The sequence below is a fragment of the Camelus ferus genome, chromosome 16, assembly GCF_009834535.1.
Source record: "Camelus ferus isolate YT-003-E chromosome 16, BCGSAC_Cfer_1.0, whole genome shotgun sequence".
Classification (NCBI taxonomy): domain Eukaryota; kingdom Metazoa; phylum Chordata; class Mammalia; order Artiodactyla; family Camelidae; genus Camelus; species Camelus ferus.
Genome location: NC_045711.1, coordinates 7,276,876 through 7,297,129, shown reverse-complemented (window position 1 = coordinate 7,297,129; position 20,254 = coordinate 7,276,876). Strand labels below are relative to the sequence as shown.

Below are 20,254 nucleotides of genomic sequence, written 5' to 3'. Positions count from 1 at the left end.
CTCCCCCAGAATGAGCTGGGATCATTCAACTCCTCCCCGACCCCCACCCCAAGCCGCAGCTTCCTGGGCTGGAGCCAACCTCTCCTCACCCCTCCTCTGTCCTGGCTCTCTCCTGCTGCCAAAGACAGCAGACCTCAAGATACCGAGCTGCTAATTTGTGAGGATTGAGGCTGCTAGCGGTGTTGGTACAACAAGCTGGCCATCTCCAGTTCAGCGTGGGCAAGTCATTGGTGTATTCCAGTTAAAACGTAAAACACCTATTTTGGTCAACTTGGTCTTTTTATTTTTCCAGATACCTAAGAGGGATCCTGTTTATAAGAAAAGATCAAACATAAGCGATTACTGTCTGGATTTGCCACATTAATTAAGAGACGGGATTAGTTTTTACCACCATGGTTTTCCTCCACCCCCTACCAGGATCCGTTCTTGTCTCCAGAACAGTTAACAAGCTGGGAGATTCATTCATTCACTAGGCACTTACTGTATACCAAACACAATGCTAGGCACTGGGATTGGAGAGATGAGCTCCCCTAAAGAGCTTGCCGTCTAGTGGTCAAAACAGACAGCTTCCTAGAATGAAGTCTGATCATCAGTAACCTAGAGGAAGGTCCAAGGGGCGTAGGAGCTGAGAGGAGGGAGCAATTAAATCTGCCCACAGGGACTCAAGACTGGAGGAGGCAATGTTTAAGCAGAATCTACAAGGCTGCAAAAGATCCTGCAAAAGAGAGAAAGAGAAGACGGCGAGGCAGAGCCGGCGCTGTGCAGAGGCCTCCGAGGGGTTCTAGACACACTAAATAGAAGACGGACGGCAGAGAGTGGGGAGAGAATGGGGAATGTAGATCAGGGTCAGATTCGAAAAGGCATCCAAATGTCATAACGTTATCTTGAGAGGAACCAAGAAAATCCTTAGAGGTTTTCGAACACTTATAAATCATTCCATTTCTCTATACAAGTTTATTTTAGCCTGTTTCTAACTTCCAGGATGCTAAGACTTTGAGAGAACTGGGAGGGGCCCTTCAGTGCACTTCAGTAGGAAGCTTCTTGCCTTGGGCAGGCCAGCAATATTTGCAAGCCCTCCTTCTCTGTGGGAACTTGGGGGAACTTTGGTGAGAGATGGGATCCTCACCTCAGATCCTAATCGCTGCAGAATAAAGAGGAGCTGCTATCAGGGACAAGTCAGAGACCTCACCAAGCCCCCTCCCCCAACCAGTCACGGCCCTGAGGTCCCTAAAAAAGGACGAGTGCCCCAGAGCTTGCCTGGCTGTCAAAATATTTAGAAGCAGCATATTGAAATCACGCATAGAACCATCGGACTACCTCAGAAGTAAACCTTCATGCTGTGGAAGCAGTCTGAGCCATAAACATTTTGTCTCAAAGGAAGCTGCCTCTCCTCCTGGGCGAGGGGCTTGAAAGAAAAGCAAAGTTCTATAAAATGTGATCTGCCAGGATTTTCTTCCCCTATCCGTGGCATGATAATTACGATGCCTCTCATTACGTTTAAAGGCTCATCTAGGGTGACTCAAATCCTCCAGGAGGTGAGGGAGCAGCTCTGCATTCTTCTCGCTGTATTTTTGCTGAACCGCTGCAGTAACTCACTTCTGAAACACAGCAAAGTGAAAATGAGGCTGGAACCGCAACCTTGCCTCATTCCCAGCCCGCCCCCTCCCTGCCACCTCCTGGCACTTCAAGGGCCCTTCTCCCAGCATTTTAGGGATTATCTTTGAGAGTTTAATCAAGCTTTACATTAACTAGTTAACATGGTTAAGCCTTTGTGTGAGGAAAGAAACGCTTGTCTGAAATTGTAGTTCTCAGAATCATTTTGTGGGGAGGAAGGGGCCCAAACGTTGGACTGGGCTCTGACCTTATCCATTCTCAACTATGGGTGGGGAAAAATTTTTTTTAATTTATATATATATATATATATACACACACACACATACATACATACAAATAACTTACAAACCTAATTTTTTTCCTAAAAATTTTTTTAATTTATATATATATGTGTATATTATATATATATACACATACATACATACAAATAACTTACAAACCTAATTTTTTTCCTAAAAATCCTGAAAAGAATGAATCATACCTTAGAAAAATCTTGTGTTGAAACACAAGTCTACCCACCAACAGTGCTGGTGAAGAACTAGCCACTGTTTTATTTACTCTTCTTTGTATTTTAATGAATACATGTACTTACGATCTCAAATAATTATGCAGCAGAAAAGATTGGAAAATGGTCATGGTAGGTGGAAGGACGCCTGATGGGTTAAAGGGAAGGTAGGAACCCCTTTTAGAAATTTCAGGGAAGGTGTTTACATAACTTGGAAGCCCCCTTTCATTTCTGTAGATATGCTTTGTGAATTACAACAATGAAATACCAGGATTTTTTTTTTTTCTTAATTGAGGTGAGGGCATTTCTTTAATGAAGCTGGGTAGAGGCCCTAAGGTGAAACCTTAGATATAAGAAAAATAAAAGCAGTTGGGGGTTTCAGAGACATTGTTTGTCTTGAAAGTGATGTGAGGAAGCTTGATCAAAAGCCTTGTTTTACTACAGTCATGCTCTATTATGGAGGGGGTATCACTGGTGGGGTGGGGGAGGGGAAGATAAAATGAGCCCTCGCCACTTCACCAGGTTGTCAGAAGTCACTGGACAAAGTAAATCTCCCTAGCCTGTTGGTACCGATGACCTTTGAAGCAAGTCAAATATGTATCTGACCATGGGAACAGTAAGAACCAAGATCGATAATTTGGGAAGGCCTCATTGAGCCCACAGCTCTGAGCCAAGCAGGCTCCCCTGCCTCCTTAGTTAATCCTAGAGTCAAAGAATATGGCCTTGGGAAGCTCCCTCACCTCTCTGGGCCTCAATTTCCCTATCTATAAAATGGGGAGATAATCACCCTTACTCCAGAAGCTCCTGTAAGATGTAGATAAGAAAATGTTTGTAAGGCAGATGGTAAATTCCTGGCACATGTGAAAGTTGTAGTCTTGTTTCTAAACTGGCAACTGGGAGAGAAAGCCTCTTTTGAACTCATTTGGGAACCCTGTACTCCAAACTGTCAACTGAAGTACCCAGCCCCCATTCCAAACTCATTCCAGACTGCAGAGTTTAGATCAAGCATGAGATTGGTTTGGGGTGCATTTTAGTTTAGTTTTGTTTTTCTGCTCAGTAGTGGGTTTTGACGTGGGTATCACTTTAGTTGGAAAGCAATCTGATTTCTCTGTAGATGCCTGAGACGGGAGATTAAAGTGTCATGAAACAGTGTCTGTCACATACTTCCACGATGCATACAAACACTCACCCCTGCACACCCATCTCCCCAGTAGGTTTCTCCCTCACTTCACCATCACACAGGAGCGCTGAACCATTTAACTAAACCTGAAACAAAGATCGTCCAAGAATACAAGCCCACCCTGCCCCGCAGCCTGCTGCTGGCTTCAAAACGCTTTTCAACACGTAGAACTTTAAATGCCATTCCCAGCTCTACTAATGGCTGACAGTTGTTGGCTGGAGCAAGTTGTTGCCTCTAAAGTCACTGATTTTAAACTTTCATTGATTTTTCCTTAAATCCCAAAATGTTTGATGATTCCTTGCTCTCTCTCTTTTTAAGCAGATTTACCCAAAAATAAAGTGAAAAGTGATGTTCTCTCTCCCCTCCTCACCCCACCCACTTACCTTACTCTTTGGAGGTAATCATTACCATTAATGATTTATAAGCCTATTTTAAGGGATTTTTTCCTTTTGCACTTAAAATAATCCCTGCATAGAGACTGAAAGCAAAGATTCTAGGGCTGAAGAGCCTAGACTTCGATCAAAATAAAGTTTTGTTTTTGTTTTTCAATAGGGGCTGTCTTCAAATATTTAGGACCTGTAATCACTATATTGATATGGTTTCCCAAGTCTCTTTCAAGTATTTCTAAATTCAGGGATAAATGCAGATTGGATTTCAAATTGCTTAAGGCCCACTCTATAAGCCCCCAATCTTGCAGCCTGCAATCCTGAGCCCCTATACCAACTTGTCTGCAGAATTTGGATAGTGTGCCCTTCCCCTCACAGCCCCAAACATCATCCAGCCAAGGCCCCCTCCTCACTCCTCTAGCCTGTGACTTCCTCTTGGTCTTTGGACATTGAATTCCCTAAGGAGCCTTTTGGGATCCTCCACCTCATTCCCAGACAATTGACAACCTGACTTCTAATCTTTGGTTTATCTTTCTCTTTCCCCCAAATTTTCTTTGACAGTGTCTGGAATCGGGGTAGAGGCCTGGTGAATAAAAGGATAAATAAGACGGATGGATGACAGTAGGTGGTCACAGCGAGTCATTTCAAGTCTGCAATGATACTTGGATGGGGAGGAGACAGAGTTCGGGGCCAGGAAAAAGTTCAGAGATGTGAGAATGTAGCGTTTGGTGGAGTCAGTAGCCGGAATCTGTGAATCACTCCACCCACCTCAAATAGGGGTGGTTTTCACTTTATTTTTCACTCCATTGAGTTCCTGTCTCCTTGTTATCTTGAATCTTTGAGGGGCTAAGGGAGGCTAGACCATATTATCTCAATAAACATCTATCTGAGGCAGCAGGATGAGAGGCTATGGGGGAAAGGTGAGCCTAGGTTGAGATGGGTGCCTGTGTTTGATGGGGGGAGGCAGTATGTGAATTCCTCGTGGTAGGTGGCTAAGGGGGACTGCCTCCAGGAACCCTTACAGCCTGGGTGGCAAAGGGAGGGCTGGGGGCGGGGTGTGTTAGGGAGCGTGGGTGGTGGGGTGTGCATCCTGGTGTATTTGTATTCACCATTCCTGTACGAGTTGTGGTGGGGGATGCATGCTCACCAGCTGCATCAGTGTCTGTAAAGCGTGTGTTCAGGTGAATCCACAAGGGTGATGGGTGGCAGGTGGGAGGCAAGTCCTGGAACAGCTATACTTTTCATTTCTATTATTGGTGACACTTGTCTTTTTGCCGAACAGCCCCTCCATCATTTTGGAGAATCCTTTCCTACGCTAGCCCTGCTGTAGCTGTGGCAAGACAGTCATTCTGCCTTTGAAATCCTGGGTCACATATGGTAAAAGCCCACAACTCAGAACCAAGTTGTGTTTGATTTTTAAATATATTTATGTAAGTGTGTGTATGTATTTAGAAAGGGTGTGTGTGTTTTAAGACAGTGAATGGAGACAAATAGCAAAAAGATTTCCTTTCCAGATGGCTACTTCGAGTCCAGCGAGACCCAGACACCAGCCCAGGAAAGGCACGTGAAGCCGGGACAGCCCCGAAGGCCAAGGCAGAGGCGGCGCGCTAGGGAGGCCAGGGACCTGCCGGCACCACCTCCCCACCACCAACCCACAGGCCCCCCACATCAGGGCAGGCTAAACACGAGGAGGCTTCTGTCTCCAGGGCTGGAAGAGAGGCGCCCTCGTTAAAACTCAGATAAACAGTTTATCAGGAGATGAATGAGCCACCGGGCTCCAGCGTCGGCTCCCCCTTCCCCAGCGTGGAGCCTGGCGGGCGGGGAGGGAGGGCGGAGCGGAGCCGGACCAGGGAAGGGATGGGGCAGTCAGGGCTGGAACAAGCGCTTTTCTCCTTTGGCCCTTAGCTTTGTCTCTACTCCTGGAAACGCATCTCCCGTTCACTTACCTATTTTCCCACCCCAGCCCACGATTTGGCGTCATCTCCTCCTTCTCCCCTCTTTCTCTCCTCCTGGCCCCCCACCCCCTCCGTCATGCTCGTGAGAACTTCACTTTTCTAACTGGTATCCCATCAACAACAAATTCACTCCCAAAAGATTGGAATGTATTGTGAAGCCACACTCCCCGCCATCCCCCCCCCCCCTCTGAGCTGTGAGTCTTGAACTGGCCAGAGTCCCCCAGCCTCCCACAATCTCTGGGGAATCCCTCACCCTCCCACCTTGGAAGCCACCTCCACGGTCACATTCCTCCTGTTCCTCCTGCCGTCAGGAGAGGAAGTTGACAGCTTTGTGGCTGACTTTTCTTCACTTTGCTCAGTTGGGTCGAGTCCCAAAATGTCATTTGTGGTTTCACTGAGAAAAAGCCCATCCAATTCAACGTGTATGGGACCCAAGAGACAGTCAGAATCAGAGGGTGATGATTTTCATAAGCCCGGGATGATTCGGGGCCTAAAAGACAGACACTGTCATGTTTTCTCTTTGGTGGTGCCTCATGCTCCCCTGACCTCTCTGTGTCAGGGAGTCCCGGAGAGGTAAAGTGACTCACCCAAGGTCACCCAGCTGGTAGGTTGCAGGTTTTCCGATGTTAAGCCCCATGTCCTTTGCACGTCACCCACTGCTGCCTCAGGTCCACGTTTCCAGAGCCCCCAAAAGCAAGATTGTTGAATTGCTCTTAGAATCAGCCGGAAATAAGAAAAGATGCATAAAACTGCCCTCTGGGTCCTCTTGTATGGACTGGAGTTGCTGAAACAGTTGCTCAGAAGAGGGCTTCCATCTCCCTTGACCAGATCGTGTTGGGGGGATGGAATCCAGGGATGCAGAGAGCCAAGAATGGACCTGCCATCACATCATTCACTGGACTCTTCCCACATCGGCTGCCGAGGCTCGAGTCCTTGGCCAATCCTCACTGAAGTCCAACTGCCCCCCGCCCCCACAGAGGGCCTAATCAGAGAGCTAAGCAGATCCCTCCTTCAGCCCATCTCCCACCCCTAAAGCTTCCTTTTGAATAAATACACCCTCTTTGTCCTGCTTGTCAAGCTCCCTCTTCAGTAGAGCCTCCAGAAACTTTGAAATGGGGTGGCTGTTGAGTCCCCCAAGAAATACCAGGCTCCCTCCTCCAAACTCCTGCAGGCCAGCAGCCATGGGGAATAGGTCAGTGGTCCATGCTGAGTAGACAGAGAGCAGGCCCAAAGGTGCTGGAGTTGATTCCAGCAGCATTCCAGCCCCCTTCAAGACCCTCTGGCTCAAACCTGAGATGGTTGGCCAGTCGAGGGTGGAGGGGTTCCCAAAAGAACTAACACTGGTTGCGAGTCTATTGCCCACCCTGTACTCTGCCCCAGGCGCTGTGCTGAGCTAAGTATTCCTTTTTGTCGGGGAGGGGAGGTAATCAGGTTTATTTATTTTTTTAATTTCATGGAGGTGCTGGGGATTGAACCCATGACCTTGTGCATGCTAAGAGTGAGCTCTACCACTGAGCTACACCCTCCCCACAAGCTAGGCATTCTTAATCTCCTATATACAACATTATTCTAAGAGGCGCGTGTTATCCCCTTTTACAGATGAGGAGATGGATGTTTGGAGTTAAGATGCTAACTTTGAGAAGGTAACCCAGCAGGTGAGTGGCAGGGCGAGAATTCCAACTGAGATCCACCTGGTCTAAAGGTTGTCTTTGTGTTGAGTCTCCCCGTTTCTGAAATTTATTCCCCCACTCCCCACAGCCCAGATCATCTGGCTGTCCCTGATATGGTGTGCTTCCCTCTTCATGCTGACTCAAATCTCCTCCTCTCTAGACTCAGATAAATACATCTTTTTTCTTTATCAAGCCCAGCTAAAGCTCAGCCCTACCATTAACGTATTAGTACTGCTCAGTCTCTGATAAACAGCATCCCCAGATTCACTCAGTACCTAAGTATACGGGCTCCCCAGTGGGGCCTGGAGTGGGGGGCTAATTGCAGTGTCCCCAAGTGAGGCATTTCAGAACTCCAAAGTAAAGAAGGGTAAGTGTGCTCTGAACACAGAATAGTTTATAATTGTTTTGACTTTCTTGGTCATCATCATGTATCATAAAATATCAGACATTCAAAGGATAGCATGAAATTATCATATTTACCAAAAGTGAGCATGCGTTTTAAAAAGTCGGTAAAACACTGGTCTCTGCGGTTACAGGAATTTGTAGATTTTTTTTCCCCACCCTTTTAATATTTTCTTCCCACGCTTGTCATACCAGCCTTTAACTGGACCACAGAGGTCTTGGATGGTAGCAGTTGATTGTGAATTCTTCCTCCCTTGTGTTTCTGCCCATGGTCTTTAACCAGTGGACACTCTACCAAGAGGTCACCCGACCTACTGTCTAACACGATTCATTTTCATTCTCCAGGGACCTGTTTTGCTGTTCGGTCACCTTGACCCCATCTAAATAGAGGACAAGGATCTGGGTTGGTTTTCAAATAAAAGTAGATGATTTGAAGGAAGGGAGAGGAGACTGATGGAACCAAAAACAGAACAAGAAAATGTCACTAACTGGAACTCACCATCTCAGGAGGCCTGGGCTAGAATTTGGCCTTTGAACTCTTTGCTGAAAAATTATTCTCTTAGTTAATTCACAGGAGTGGCAGCATTGCCCTGGAACATTTCATCTCCCTGAGGAAACAGACTACTGCCATGCCCCCTAAAGCATATCAAAAAGAAAGGAGGACTGTTTAAGAGCCTACTGTGTGCCAGGTTCTAGTCACACATTATTTCAGAATCAATGCGATTCAAACAACCAGTTGGTTGTTCTTACCTCCTGTGTTCATCACAGCAAGGTTTTCTTTTAGGCACTACCTTGATGGTCTAATTCTACATATTGTCTAGACTTGAATGTTTAAGGAAATGTTTTCAGCTGAAACTGGCCACCCCTCCCAATTGTTGGGGTTTCTGCAGAAAGACTGTATGGTGAAACAAAGTGCGCTTGCTTCCTTAGACAGATGATAAACTTCTGGGGGTGGGGAGGTGCCAGGAGGTGGCAGGGGAATGCAGCAATACAGGTTGAAAGGAAAATCCAGATCTTTGGGAAAAGAAAGCGGAGTGATTCAGGTTGTCACAGGAGACCTCCGAACTCCACTCTGTGGAACCCTGGTGCATGCTCGATCCATCCATGCCAAGTCTCTCTTCTCCAGCTTCTTCCAGACTTCAGCCACAGCCACCACAAAGGAAACTGAGTTTGAGTTGTGAGGCTTGGATTCAGTTCCTCATCCAAGGGGAAACTAACCGGAAGTGTCATTTATTGAAATCCATCTCCCATCAAAGAGAAACTGCTTCTGGAAGAGAAAGCATCATGGAGGTTTATTTAGAATCATAGAAAGGTAGCCTGGAAGAGTAATGTAGTTACATCACTAGTGCAGAAAGTAAGGTGTGGGGTGCCACAAAAGTGACTTGTCCGAGGTTGACATAGTTTTATCAGGGGCGGACCCCAGCCAGGACTCACGTGTCCTACTGCCAGTTCACCTTTTAGCAGCCAAAACAGACCCGTCAGCGCGCACGCACGCGCGCGCGCGGACACACACACACACACACACATACACACAATGACACGGACGCAGAAGCAGACACTGAGCTGGACAGACTGGACAGTAGACAAAACCCACCTCGCGGGCCGCCCCCGCCAGCGCCGGGTGCAGGACTTGAAGCTGGCCAGCAGAGGGCGCGCCGCCCCCAGGGAGCCGAGCGGCGGCCCCGCGGAGCCGGCTGGCTAGGGGAGCCGCAGGCGAGCCGGACGCGCCCCTGCAGCTCGGCCCACTCAGGGTGCAGGACCCGGCTAAGGAGGAGGAGGAGGGTGAGGAGCAGACCCCCTTGGTGGGCCCGGATAACAGACGGGCCGGAGAGCTTCCTAGGAATTACATCACGCTGCGCAACGCTGCGGCTCTAGGACTCCTCCGGCGCGAGCGTGTGTGCATCTGTCTGTCCGTCTGTTTGTGTCTGTGTGTGTGTCTGTGTGTGTGCGCGCGCGCGCTGGGGGGAGGGGGAGGAGACTTAGACCGAGCCCGGGAGAGAGGAAGGCGAGACGCGCCCAGGGAAAAAGCTCCATGCACATGGAGAAATTCTTTGCACCAAACTGCACTGAGAAACGAGCCCCCAGCACCTTCCCGAAGCTCCCCTCCCGGTACAGAGTACCCAGCTAGTAAGAATCCTCCCAGCTCCACCTCGAGCACCCCCCAAAACCGGCCCTGCACCCTCCAGCCCGGCTCCAGTGCCGCCGCGAGCTTTCCCCAGGACTGGCCCTGGCGGGGCGCCTAGAGCCCCAGTTGCATTGCTCCAGGAGAAAGGAGGGGGGCGGTGCATTTTGCAGGAGGAGGAGAAGGGGGGTGGGTGGTGGGGGAAAGAGAAAATTGCGCGGAGACCTGCCAAGCGCCACCGCCGCCGCCACCGCCGCTGCCGCCGCCGCCGCCGCCGCCGCCGCCTGTGAGCTCCGGCGGGCAGCCGGACTGTCGGCTTCCCGGGGCATCTGGGTCCGGCGGGGCACAGCCTGGGCGCTGCCGAAGCCGCCGCCGCCGCCGCCGCGGCGAGTGCAGGCGGCTTCCCCCGGAGCCTGTGCAGCTCCGGCTCCTCGGGGGTGGAGAAGTGGGGGGTGGGGTTGTTGTTTGGGGGGAAGAAGGGGGAGGGGGCAACGCCAAGAGAGTCAGTGGTTTCCATGGTGATGGAGCTGAAAGTGCAGGAAATTTAAAGGCTTGGACCCTGCGAGACAGACAAACCGGTGCCAACGTGCGCGGACGCCGCCGCCGCCGCCGCCGCTGGAGTCCGCCGGGCAGAGCCGGCCACGGAGCCCGGAGCAGGCGGAGGGAAGCGCCCCTAAGACCGACTCGGCCCGCAGCGCTGCACAGAGCGGCCGGACGACGAGCAGCGAGAGGAGGAGGCGGGGAGAGCGGCCCGTCCACGCGCCCTGCGCCGCCGCCGGCCCGGGAAGGCAGCGAGCAGCCGGCGCCCCCCGCGCCCGCGGTCGCCCTGGAGTAATTTCGGATGCCCCGCCGCGGCCGCCTTCCCGAGTAGACCCGGGAGAGGAGTTGCGGCCAACTTGTGTGCCTTTTTTCCGCCCCAGTGGGAGCCGGCGCCGCGCGAAGGGCTCTGCCGGCGACTCATGCTGCCGGCCCTGCGCCTGCCCAGCCTCGGGTGAGCCGCCTCGGGAGAGACGGGGGAGCGCGGCGGCGCCGCGGGCTCGGCGTGCTCTCCTCCGGGGACGCGGGACGAAGCAGCAGCCCCGGGCGCGCGCCGGAGGCATGGAGCGCTGCCCCAGCCTGGGGGTCACCCTCTACGCCCTGGTGGTGGTCCTGGGGCTGCGGGCGGCACCGGCCGGCGGCCAGCACTATCTCCACATCCGCCCGGCTCCCAGCGACAACCTGCCCCTGGTGGACCTCATCGAACACCCGGACCCTATCTTTGACCCCAAGGAGAAGGATCTGAACGAGACGCTGCTGCGCTCGCTGCTCGGGGGCCACTACGATCCGGGCTTCATGGCCACCTCGCCCCCCGAGGACCGGCCCGGCGGGGGCGGGGGGGCAGCAGGGGGCGCCGAGGACCTGGCCGAGCTGGACCAGCTGCTGCGGCAGCGGCCGTCGGGGGCCATGCCGAGCGAGATCAAAGGGCTGGAGTTCTCCGAGGGCTTGGCCCCGGGGAAGAAGCAGCGCCTGAGCAAGAAGCTGCGGAGGAAGTTACAGATGTGGCTGTGGTCGCAGACCTTCTGCCCGGTGCTGTACGCGTGGAACGACCTGGGCAGCCGCTTTTGGCCGCGCTACGTGAAGGTGGGCAGCTGCTTCAGTAAGCGCTCGTGCTCCGTGCCCGAGGGCATGGTGTGCAAGCCGTCCAAGTCCGTGCACCTCACGGTGCTGCGGTGGCGCTGTCAGCGGCGCGGGGGCCAGCGCTGCGGCTGGATTCCCATCCAGTACCCCATCATTTCCGAGTGCAAGTGCTCATGCTAGAACTCAGGGCCCCCTGCCCGCACCCGGACACTTGATCGATCCCCACCGACGCCCCCCGCACCGTCTCCAACCAGTTCCACCACCCTCTCGCGAGGGGATTCAATGAACTTTTTTTTTTTTTTTTTGGCTACAGAGACCTAGCTTTCTGGTTCATGTAATGCACTGTTTAACTGTGTAGGAATGTATATGTGTGTGTATATACGGTCCCAGTTTTAATTTACTTATTAAAAGGTCAGTATTATACGTTAAAAGTTACCGGCTTCTACTGTATTTTTAAAAAAAATTTTAAGCAAAAGGAAAAAAAGAACAGAGAAAAGAGAGACTTATTCTGGTTGTTGCTAATAATGTTAACCTGCTATTTATATTCCAGTGCCCTTCGCATGGCGAAGCAGGGGGGAAAAGTTATTTTTTCTTAAAGTACAAAAAGAGGGAGGGGAGAACTTTTGTAGAAGGACTTTTTAAAAGCTATTTTCCATTCTTCGGAAAGTGTTTTGGTTTTCCTTGGACCTCGAAGAAGCTATAGAGTTCAATGTTATTTTACAGTTATTGTAAATATAGAGAACAAATGGAATGACTAATCATTGTAAATTAAGAGTATCTGCTATTTATTCTTTATAATATCCCGTGTAGTAAATGAGAAAGAAGTGCAGAGCAGGATTAAAGAAAACCACTAAAATCGACTGCGCTCGACACTGCTGATTCTCTGTGTTGGTGATTGATGGGGGGTGGGGTGGGAGGGGCGGGTAGGGGGTGCCGCTGTGCTTACTACGCCTGTTGGGAGAAGGGGCTCATCCCCTCTTCTGGTGTGACGGAGGTGACCGCTCGGTTTTTCATGGGGGGGGGGGGTGCTCTTCTCAAACTCCTCACTTCGGCATCACGTGGCCTCCGGCCAGTCTCCCAGCTTTTTCTCCCTATGTCACCAAAGCTCGGGCCCGTCGTGACCTCGACACCCAGCCGGCCCCCTGGAGCTGACCCCAGGCTGGGCCGAGGGGAGGGGGGGAGGGTGGGCGGCCGCTTTGTCCTGCCTGACAGGCCCTTCACAATGGGGACACGTGTCTTTCACACCTACCCTGGGGGCGGAGTGCCGCTGAAACTTGACCCCGAGGAATGGGGGGGGGGGATCAGAGCGCGCCCACCCCGATCCCGCCACCCCTCCCGCCTCGCACCCCCCCCACCTCAATATCCAGCCCGAGTTAACCCTTTGCATACCCGGAAGCTATGGTGGTGCTAACTGAGGCGATCCCTTGGAATCAACAGTCACAGGTTTGAGCCCCCGAAACCCCAGGCCCTCAGCCAGAATTGCTGGGGATAGCTGGGAGATTTCACACTCACCTCCCCTTCCCCTAGTATCTAAGGAGCACTCAGAGGGTAGGGGCTTCAGAGGGGTCCGAATTTGAGTGAAAAATACCACCACTGGGATTTGCAATGGGGAACGGGGTGCGCCCCCTCTTCTGGACACTTACTCCGTCCACTTGGGGGTGGGAAGGGAGGACAAATCAGAATCGGGATCTTTGAGCTTTGGGGATAGATAGGGGCAAAAAACGTGTTATCTCCTAAAGGGACGTGCGAAACGTCACCCCCACCCCACCCCTTAAAAAGCCAACTTCTTGGGGCGGGCACTGGACTCGCGTGCGTCCCTCCGCCTCAGTCAGCGGTGGCGCCCATCCGCGCAGCTCCACGTGGGCCCGCTTCCTGACACTGCTCAGCGCTCCTTTTATTTATCTTGGACTCCAAAGTCGCTCTCCTTTACTCCCTCCCCACCCCCTACACCCGCCACCTCCCAGCGCCACCCTCCCGGCGTCCCTCTCCCCAACCCCCACCCCCTAGTCCGCAGTCCCGGCGAATCTATGCTAATTATTTCAAACCTGCGCCGGGTCCCCAGCGCAGTCTCAATGCCCCCGGCCCCGCCCGCCCTGTCCCTCCAGCCAGGCGCTTTCTTCCCTCCCGACGCAGCCTCGGTGGCTCCTCATTTCAATAGCCTGGCTCGGGAGCCGGAGCCCCCTCCCCGGCGCTGCCTCCGTCAGCCGTGGGACAGACGTTAGGGTATTCATTAACTGAGAGCCGAGGAATAACGGCATTATTCCCCCCGGAGAGGGCACCCTGCCCCCGCGACTATCTGAGGCTTCATTGTAAAAGGATTAAAAGTTAAAGACCTCCATCTTATGATTCTTTCATTTAATCTTCCTGGCGCCTGGGAGACATGCTCGATGGATGATGGCTTTTAAAATATTCCTAATGTCGGCTACCTTAAGACTCCAAGCCGGGCAAACAAACGTAATTTATTTCCAGAAGAAAGGGGATATTGAGATGTTTAAGTTTATGAACCGCCGTCCCCATGTATATTTGTTAAGTTCTGACAAATACCCAAATAACGTTAAAATCAGCCATTCATCACTTATGAATTTATGCAAAACTTTCTGTGCCCCGGGCCAATATTTTTTTAGACAGAGTTTCACTTGCGAGGGGCGGAGGTGGTGGGGAGGGGGGAAGGGGAGGGGGCTTTAGGGGTGGGGGGGGGGAGCCGAAAGCAAGAATTTTCATGCCTGGTAAACACGCGAATTATGCGAAGAGAGTTATTCCCAGCTGGGCGGGCAGCCAAAACTCGGAGAGCGCGCCGAGGCCAGCGCCCCCACCCCCACGTTGGCAATGTCATTGGATTACAATGCGAGGTCTTCCCCTCCGCGACGCCCCCTCCTCCCCCCGCCCGCTGGCCCGCCCGCCCGCCCGCCCCTCCTCCCCACCCCTGCCCACTTGGAAAACCCGCTCGCAGCCGGCGAGCTTCTCGGCTTTCAGAGCGGGAGCCCGCGGGAGCTAGGAGGACCCGGGCTGCAGACGTGACCGGCGATAGACAGACCACCGGACAGACAAGACCCAAAGGGCAGGACCGCAGCCGTTCCGGACGCGGAGAGAAGACCCAGCAGGACCCAGCCGGTCCCAGAAGAGCGCGAAGGAGGTGCTGGCTCCCGGAACACTGTGACTAATGCACAGCCGGTTACGTCTCCATTATTATTAATGTTGATAATACTAATAATAGCATCAACGCGGAAAGGAGTAGAGAGCTCTGGGCAGAGAGGCAAGAAAACTGTCCTCTGCGGTCACCTAGTGCCTATCTCCTGTAAGGAGGAAAATTGATCTTGGTGTCTTCTGAGGCTTTGACAGCCTGTGTCCACGAATTTATGCAGCTGCAGGGGGACCATGGCTCCCCAGGATGGAGATTTATAGCTATTACCGATACAGACATACCAACTTTTTCAAAATCCTGGAAGAGAATGGCAAGGGTTCCCAGCACCCCAGCCCTCCTGCCCTGATGGCAAGAATTCACTCATCAACCCTCTGTTTTCAACTCTTCCCTTTATTTCTTCCACACTTGCAGCACCCCCACACTTCGTGCGCAAGCATACTGAGGCCAAATGTCCATGGGAAGCCAGCCCCCTTAGGGGAGGGCCCTCTGGCCCCCAGAGTCTGGGAATGGGATCTGGTTCCCTGTTGAGATGGAGAAGGCCAGGGGTCCATTATCAGTCTTGCTTGAGACTCCTGGGAAAGAGGGTTGAAGTTTGGTGGCAGCTGCAGGAGGAAAGAAGGCTGCGTATTAAGAGCTCTTAGCTGTGCTGGATGGGGACAACAGGGGGAGGGCCCAGCCCATATTGGTATTTTGAAGGGGTGATTCATCCTTTTTCTTTAATGCCCTTGGAATGTCAGAGCTGGAGGGGAGCTTAGATTCCAATGCCCACCACTCAGTTTACAGATGAGAAGACTGAGACCACGGTGAGGACCTGATAAAGATCACACAGATTAATACGGTTGGGGGTGGCTAGGTGGTCTCCACTATGCCTCTTCACTGTTCTCTTGTCCTTTGTTCTTTTTATTTACTTATTTGTCTATTTTGGGATCGGGGTGGGGGGAGTTCTCTCCAACATTGACATAATACAACTGATGGTCAAGAAGCCAACCAGCAATTCTGTTGTATCTGTTCAGCAAGCAGTTCTTAATGGCTTGCCACGTGCCAAGCGCTGATCTAGGCCCTTGCTACACATTCACATCCAAAGCCTCTAGCTTCCAAATAAGGAAACTGGAGCTCAGAGAGTTCAAGCATTTCTTTCAAAGCCACACAGCAAGCGGCACAGTTATAGTTTAGAACCTGAGCTTATGCTAAAGCCTGTGCTTCTCCCAAATACCCTACCTCCCTCCCAGCACACAGACACCTGGCTTGGAAGACACCATGTGCCATACCACAAGCTGGCAGGTCTCAACACAAGCTCTGCAGGGATTCATGCCTAGGAAGCCACACAGGACATTTCTGTGCACCCTGTTCTGCGCTAGGACCCCCTCTCCCTCACCACCCACCACCTAACACAAGGAGCTTACAATGCAATAGCCGACATAAGAAATTAAGAACACAGTAAACTCTGAAACAGAAGCTTAAAAAAAAAAAAAAAACAAAAAAAACACCAAACAATCTCTGGACCAGAAAGAGAAGGGCTCCCTAGAGAAGGCACCTGAGTCACATCTCAAAGACAAGTTGACTATTGACCCACTGAGGTACGGATGTGGGAGGAAAGGGTATTGGGGTGGAGAAAGGAATATATATAAGCAAAGACATGATGTGGGAAGAGTATTTGCATGTTTAGGAATCCGCTGAAACATACTTTAGCACACAGATCCACACCAAGTGATAGAAGGCAATGAGGTCTTAAAACCAAAGGTTGAAGCCAAATTATGGAGGACCTTGAATGCCAACTAAGGGCACAAAACATTATTACTCAGGCAACGGGGGAGCTATGAAGAGCTCTTAAATAGGGCAGGGACAATATTATAGCACTATTGCAAAGGAGTTGTTTATTCATTCAACAAAAAGTTTTTGAGCACTATCCTGGTTATTACTGGTGTGTAACAAGCTACATCAAAACTAATGATCTTAACCATTTTATCTTGCTCATAATTCCCATAAGTCAAGAATTTGGGAAGGGTTCAGCTGGGCAGTTCATCTGTGATGCTCACGGTGGCTGCTGAGGGCTGGAGGATCCACTCCCAAAATAGCTTCTAGCAAAATTGCTGTTCACTAGGAAATCAGCTGACCTGTTGATTAGTGCTCTTCCAAGTGGCTTCTCCATGTGGCTTGGGTTTTCTCACGGCCTAGTGGCTTCAGAATAGTTGGACTTCCTATGTGGCAGCTCACAGCTCTGAGAGAACGAGTTCCAAGAGATCTGCCTGGAAGCCACAAGTCTTCTCGTGACATTGCCTCAAAAGCCCCACAGCCTTGTTTCTGCTGCAGTCTGTTGGTTAAGCAAGTCTCTAAGACCAGCCCAGATTCACGGGGAAGGGAACTAGACATCATCTCTTAATGGAAGCAGTAGCAAGAATCGGGGGTCGGGGGCATCCTTAATCTACCACCAGCACTTCCTATAGGCTAGGCTCTGCATTGTACACCCAGGACATAAAAATGAGAAGATACAGTCGCTTTCAGTTAAGTTTGGTGCCAGTGTCCAGGATGGATTGGAAATGGGATTAGTTAAGGAGGAACTTGCCGAGAATCATAAAACAATCAATGCCAGAACACAAAGGTCATTGGCCAGGAGCCTGGGGGGACTTGGTGACTGGTTGGATGTAGGGGCTGAGGAAGAGGTCAGAAAGACCCCCAATGTCTCAGGCCTGCCAGAGACCATGCACAGAAGAGAAATCAAAGATGGAAGAGCTTCCTCTCATCCCCAATCCTCCCTTTCCCTACATACACACACACACACACACACACACACACACACACACACACACACACACACACACACACAGAGGGAGGTTCCAGGCTTGCCCAGAGGAAGGAGGAATCTGAGAAGCCTGGAGAGGATTTCAGTCTATAATCAAGATGAATGAATGAATGGTAGGGACAGAGCAACAGAGAGAGGGCAGGGATAAATAAGCTGTTTCAACTCTGGGCTTGGGGAGCAGTAGGATTTTCCCCAGCAGCCAGAAGGGTCCTGATAGCACCAAATGTATTTGCATCGGGGGGTGGTATGAAGGAAGGGGTACAGAGAAATGTGGGAGGGGCCAAGGGGCAAAGAAGGTGTTGACACTCCTTGAGTAATGCTACCAGCTTGTGCTTCACAATGGTTATTTCATCCTCATCGTGAAATGAGGAGTAGTATTGCCATTTTACAGAGGAGGAAAATGAGGCTCAGAGAGGTTAAGTAACTGGTCCCAGGGCACACGTCAGGGAAGTGGAAACTCCTGGATTCAAATCCAAGGCTGTGTGATTTCAAAGTGACATCATGTCTCCTCCATAGGGCTTCTTTGGTGGGAATGACTCCTCCTCTTTCTTTTCATCACACTAAGCCCTAAGCATTGCATGTTCTTGAAGAAGGAGATTTTTAACCTGTGATTCTTAGAAGAGCAGTGTCAAGGTTGGCCTCTGCAGAGTGTATGTAAAATGTATTTGTGTATTTCTTTTTTTTTTTTTTTTTTTTCTGGGAGGAGAACCTGTCATCTTCATCAGATTCTAAGGTCTGTAACACAAAGGTTAAACCCTGTCCCAGTCCATTAGATTTTTAAGTGACAGAATTGTTTATTGTAACTCATGCTTTTAGCCTCCATGGCACACCATAAAGTATTCAGTACATACTAGGTAATGTGAAGTGAACTGACTTGGGGTCTACAGGGAGCCATTGTAGGTTCTTGAGGAAGGGAGGCAGTGGGAAGATTCTTCTGGCTTAGGTTTGTGTAAAAAAAAGATTAGAAAGGTAAAACTGTAGGCTGGAAGGCCACCTGAGAGATTGTTACTGACACCTAGATTTGGAGGACAGTATGACAGAGGTGGGGAGAGGGAGAGAAAAGGACAAAACTGAGAGATGTTTTAAAGGTAAATGGAAATTAGATCCAGTCTGCCTCTTTGTATTAAAGAGTAATTTGCTGGAGCTAAGAAGAAGTTCTTCCCTTTAAATCAAACGTGCCCTCTTTCTTTTGCCACAGTCTCCACTTTTCCCTATTGCCTGCTTCACACATTATAATACCTACCGGAATCATTGTAGGCATTATGCATTTGAGACCCCTGGATTAGATATAAGGAAGGGACTGAAAGTAAAAAGCCAATTTGCATTTGCAGGGACTAAGGTCACTTGACTTGCCTCAGGTGTAATGCCTTTGGAATAGAACTAGCGCCAAAAGCAAAGTTTCCAGATTTCCAGTTCAACACTTCCTTTACAGTCATTATAAGTATAAACAGTGTTAGAATTTTAAAGCACTTTCACATACATAATTTTACATGCTATGAGAATGAACACCCCCAAGGGCGGGAAATAAGTCTGTCTTATGTCCCCAGAGCCTAGCCTGGGGCCTGACCCTGAACCTATAGCAGCACTTAACCAACATGGCCTGGAGGATTCGATGCCGTAGGCTTGTTTTACAGGTGGGAGGATGGACGCTCACAGAAGTTGAGGAAAGGACGGATGCTCACAGAGCTCATTCCAGATGGTGGAGGCAGGAGTGGCTTGTGCCATCAATAATGGAAGACCCAGCTGCTGCTCTTTCTCTGTGGTTGGGATCAAGCTCAGGAAACCAACCACACATCTGCAGATGGTTCTATTAGTGTACAGAACAAGGGTAAGGAGGCTGCAGTAGTCTGCACCTGCCAAGTCAGGCCCTGCAGGGACTGGTTTTGGTAACCTCTTCCCAGCCTGTGTTGTAAAGGACTCCCAACTGGTGTTCAATTTATTCAATTAAGGGGGAAAAAAATTAGTTAAGCAAGGAAAATAGCTCCTCCCCCATTTTACAGATATGGAAACCATGTGGATGTAGGAATCTGATGGGACTGGCCCGACGCCGCACGGCTAGTTGATGGTGGTGCCCACGTTCAGACAACTCAGCTCTCTGCCAGGCTGCCAGTAGAAGCAGAGGGGTTTAGTGCTCTCTGAGTTTATAATCCCAGCCAGTCTCCCTGATTCCATGCTCGCCCCAGCTCCAATCCATTCTCCACGCTGTTGCCCAAGTGACCTTAAGACACACATGTGGTCTTGTCACTCCCTTGCTTAAAACTTCTCAATGGCTTCCCATCACTGAGGATAAAGGCCAGACCTTACCAGACTGAGGCCCCTCTCCCCCAGCCTCTGGGTTCCAGCCACCCCATCTTCCATGCAGGTTCTCCCACACGCCGAGCTCTCCACTGCTTCAGGGCCTTTGCACATGCTGTATCTTTAGTCTGGGGATGCCTTCTCTGCCACCGGCACCCCTCGATGCCACCCTGTCCTTCAGATCCCATCCCTAGGGAAAGCAGGTCAGGTCCCTCCACCCCTGCTCTCCTGGCTCTTGGGACTTTTTCTTCAAAGGATGTGTCACAGTTGGCAGTTAGTATTTATAATTTGCATATTTTGCACGCTCAAGCTCTTCCAATAGACTGTCACCACCCTCCATGCTGCTCGCCATTGTACCCTTGGGCACTGGTGCAGTTTGGGGCACATACAGACACTCAGTCTATGTAGGGATGAATGACCACGCTGAATAAATGAAGAAACATTCACTGATCACCTTCAGTGGTATCAGCCAGGTTCTATCTGGGACTCTGAGGATACAAGGAGTTCAGAGTCCAGCTCCAGTTAAATAGTGATCCAGGGGAAATTTAAGAATGTGCCCCAACATA

General features: G+C 50.8%; 1 protein-coding gene and 1 long non-coding RNA gene across 2 annotated transcripts in view; one reads left to right on the top strand and one right to left on the bottom strand.

Moving 5' to 3' along the window:
• Positions 1-10,324: 10,324 nt before the first annotated feature.
• On the top strand, positions 10,325-12,323 carry NOG (noggin). The gene has a single exon (XM_006181400.3). It carries the CDS (start codon positions 10,933-10,935, stop codon positions 11,629-11,631), a length of 699 nt encoding a protein of 232 aa, XP_006181462.2. The 5' UTR covers positions 10,325-10,932; the 3' UTR covers positions 11,632-12,323.
• A 2,591-nt stretch (positions 12,324-14,914) lies between these two features.
• The window catches only part of LOC116669279, a 40,933-nt gene continuing 35,593 nt past the window's right edge, over positions 14,915-20,254 (bottom strand). Inside the window, exon 5 of the long non-coding RNA XR_004326635.1 lies at positions 14,915-15,195. This is a non-coding gene — a long non-coding RNA (uncharacterized LOC116669279). The remainder of the gene's footprint in view (positions 15,196-20,254) is intronic.

Coding starts and splice junctions, on each gene's coding strand:
- NOG (XM_006181400.3), top strand. CDS start 10,933: ATGGAGCGCTGCCCCAGCCTGGGGGTCACCCTCTACGCCCTGGTGGTG.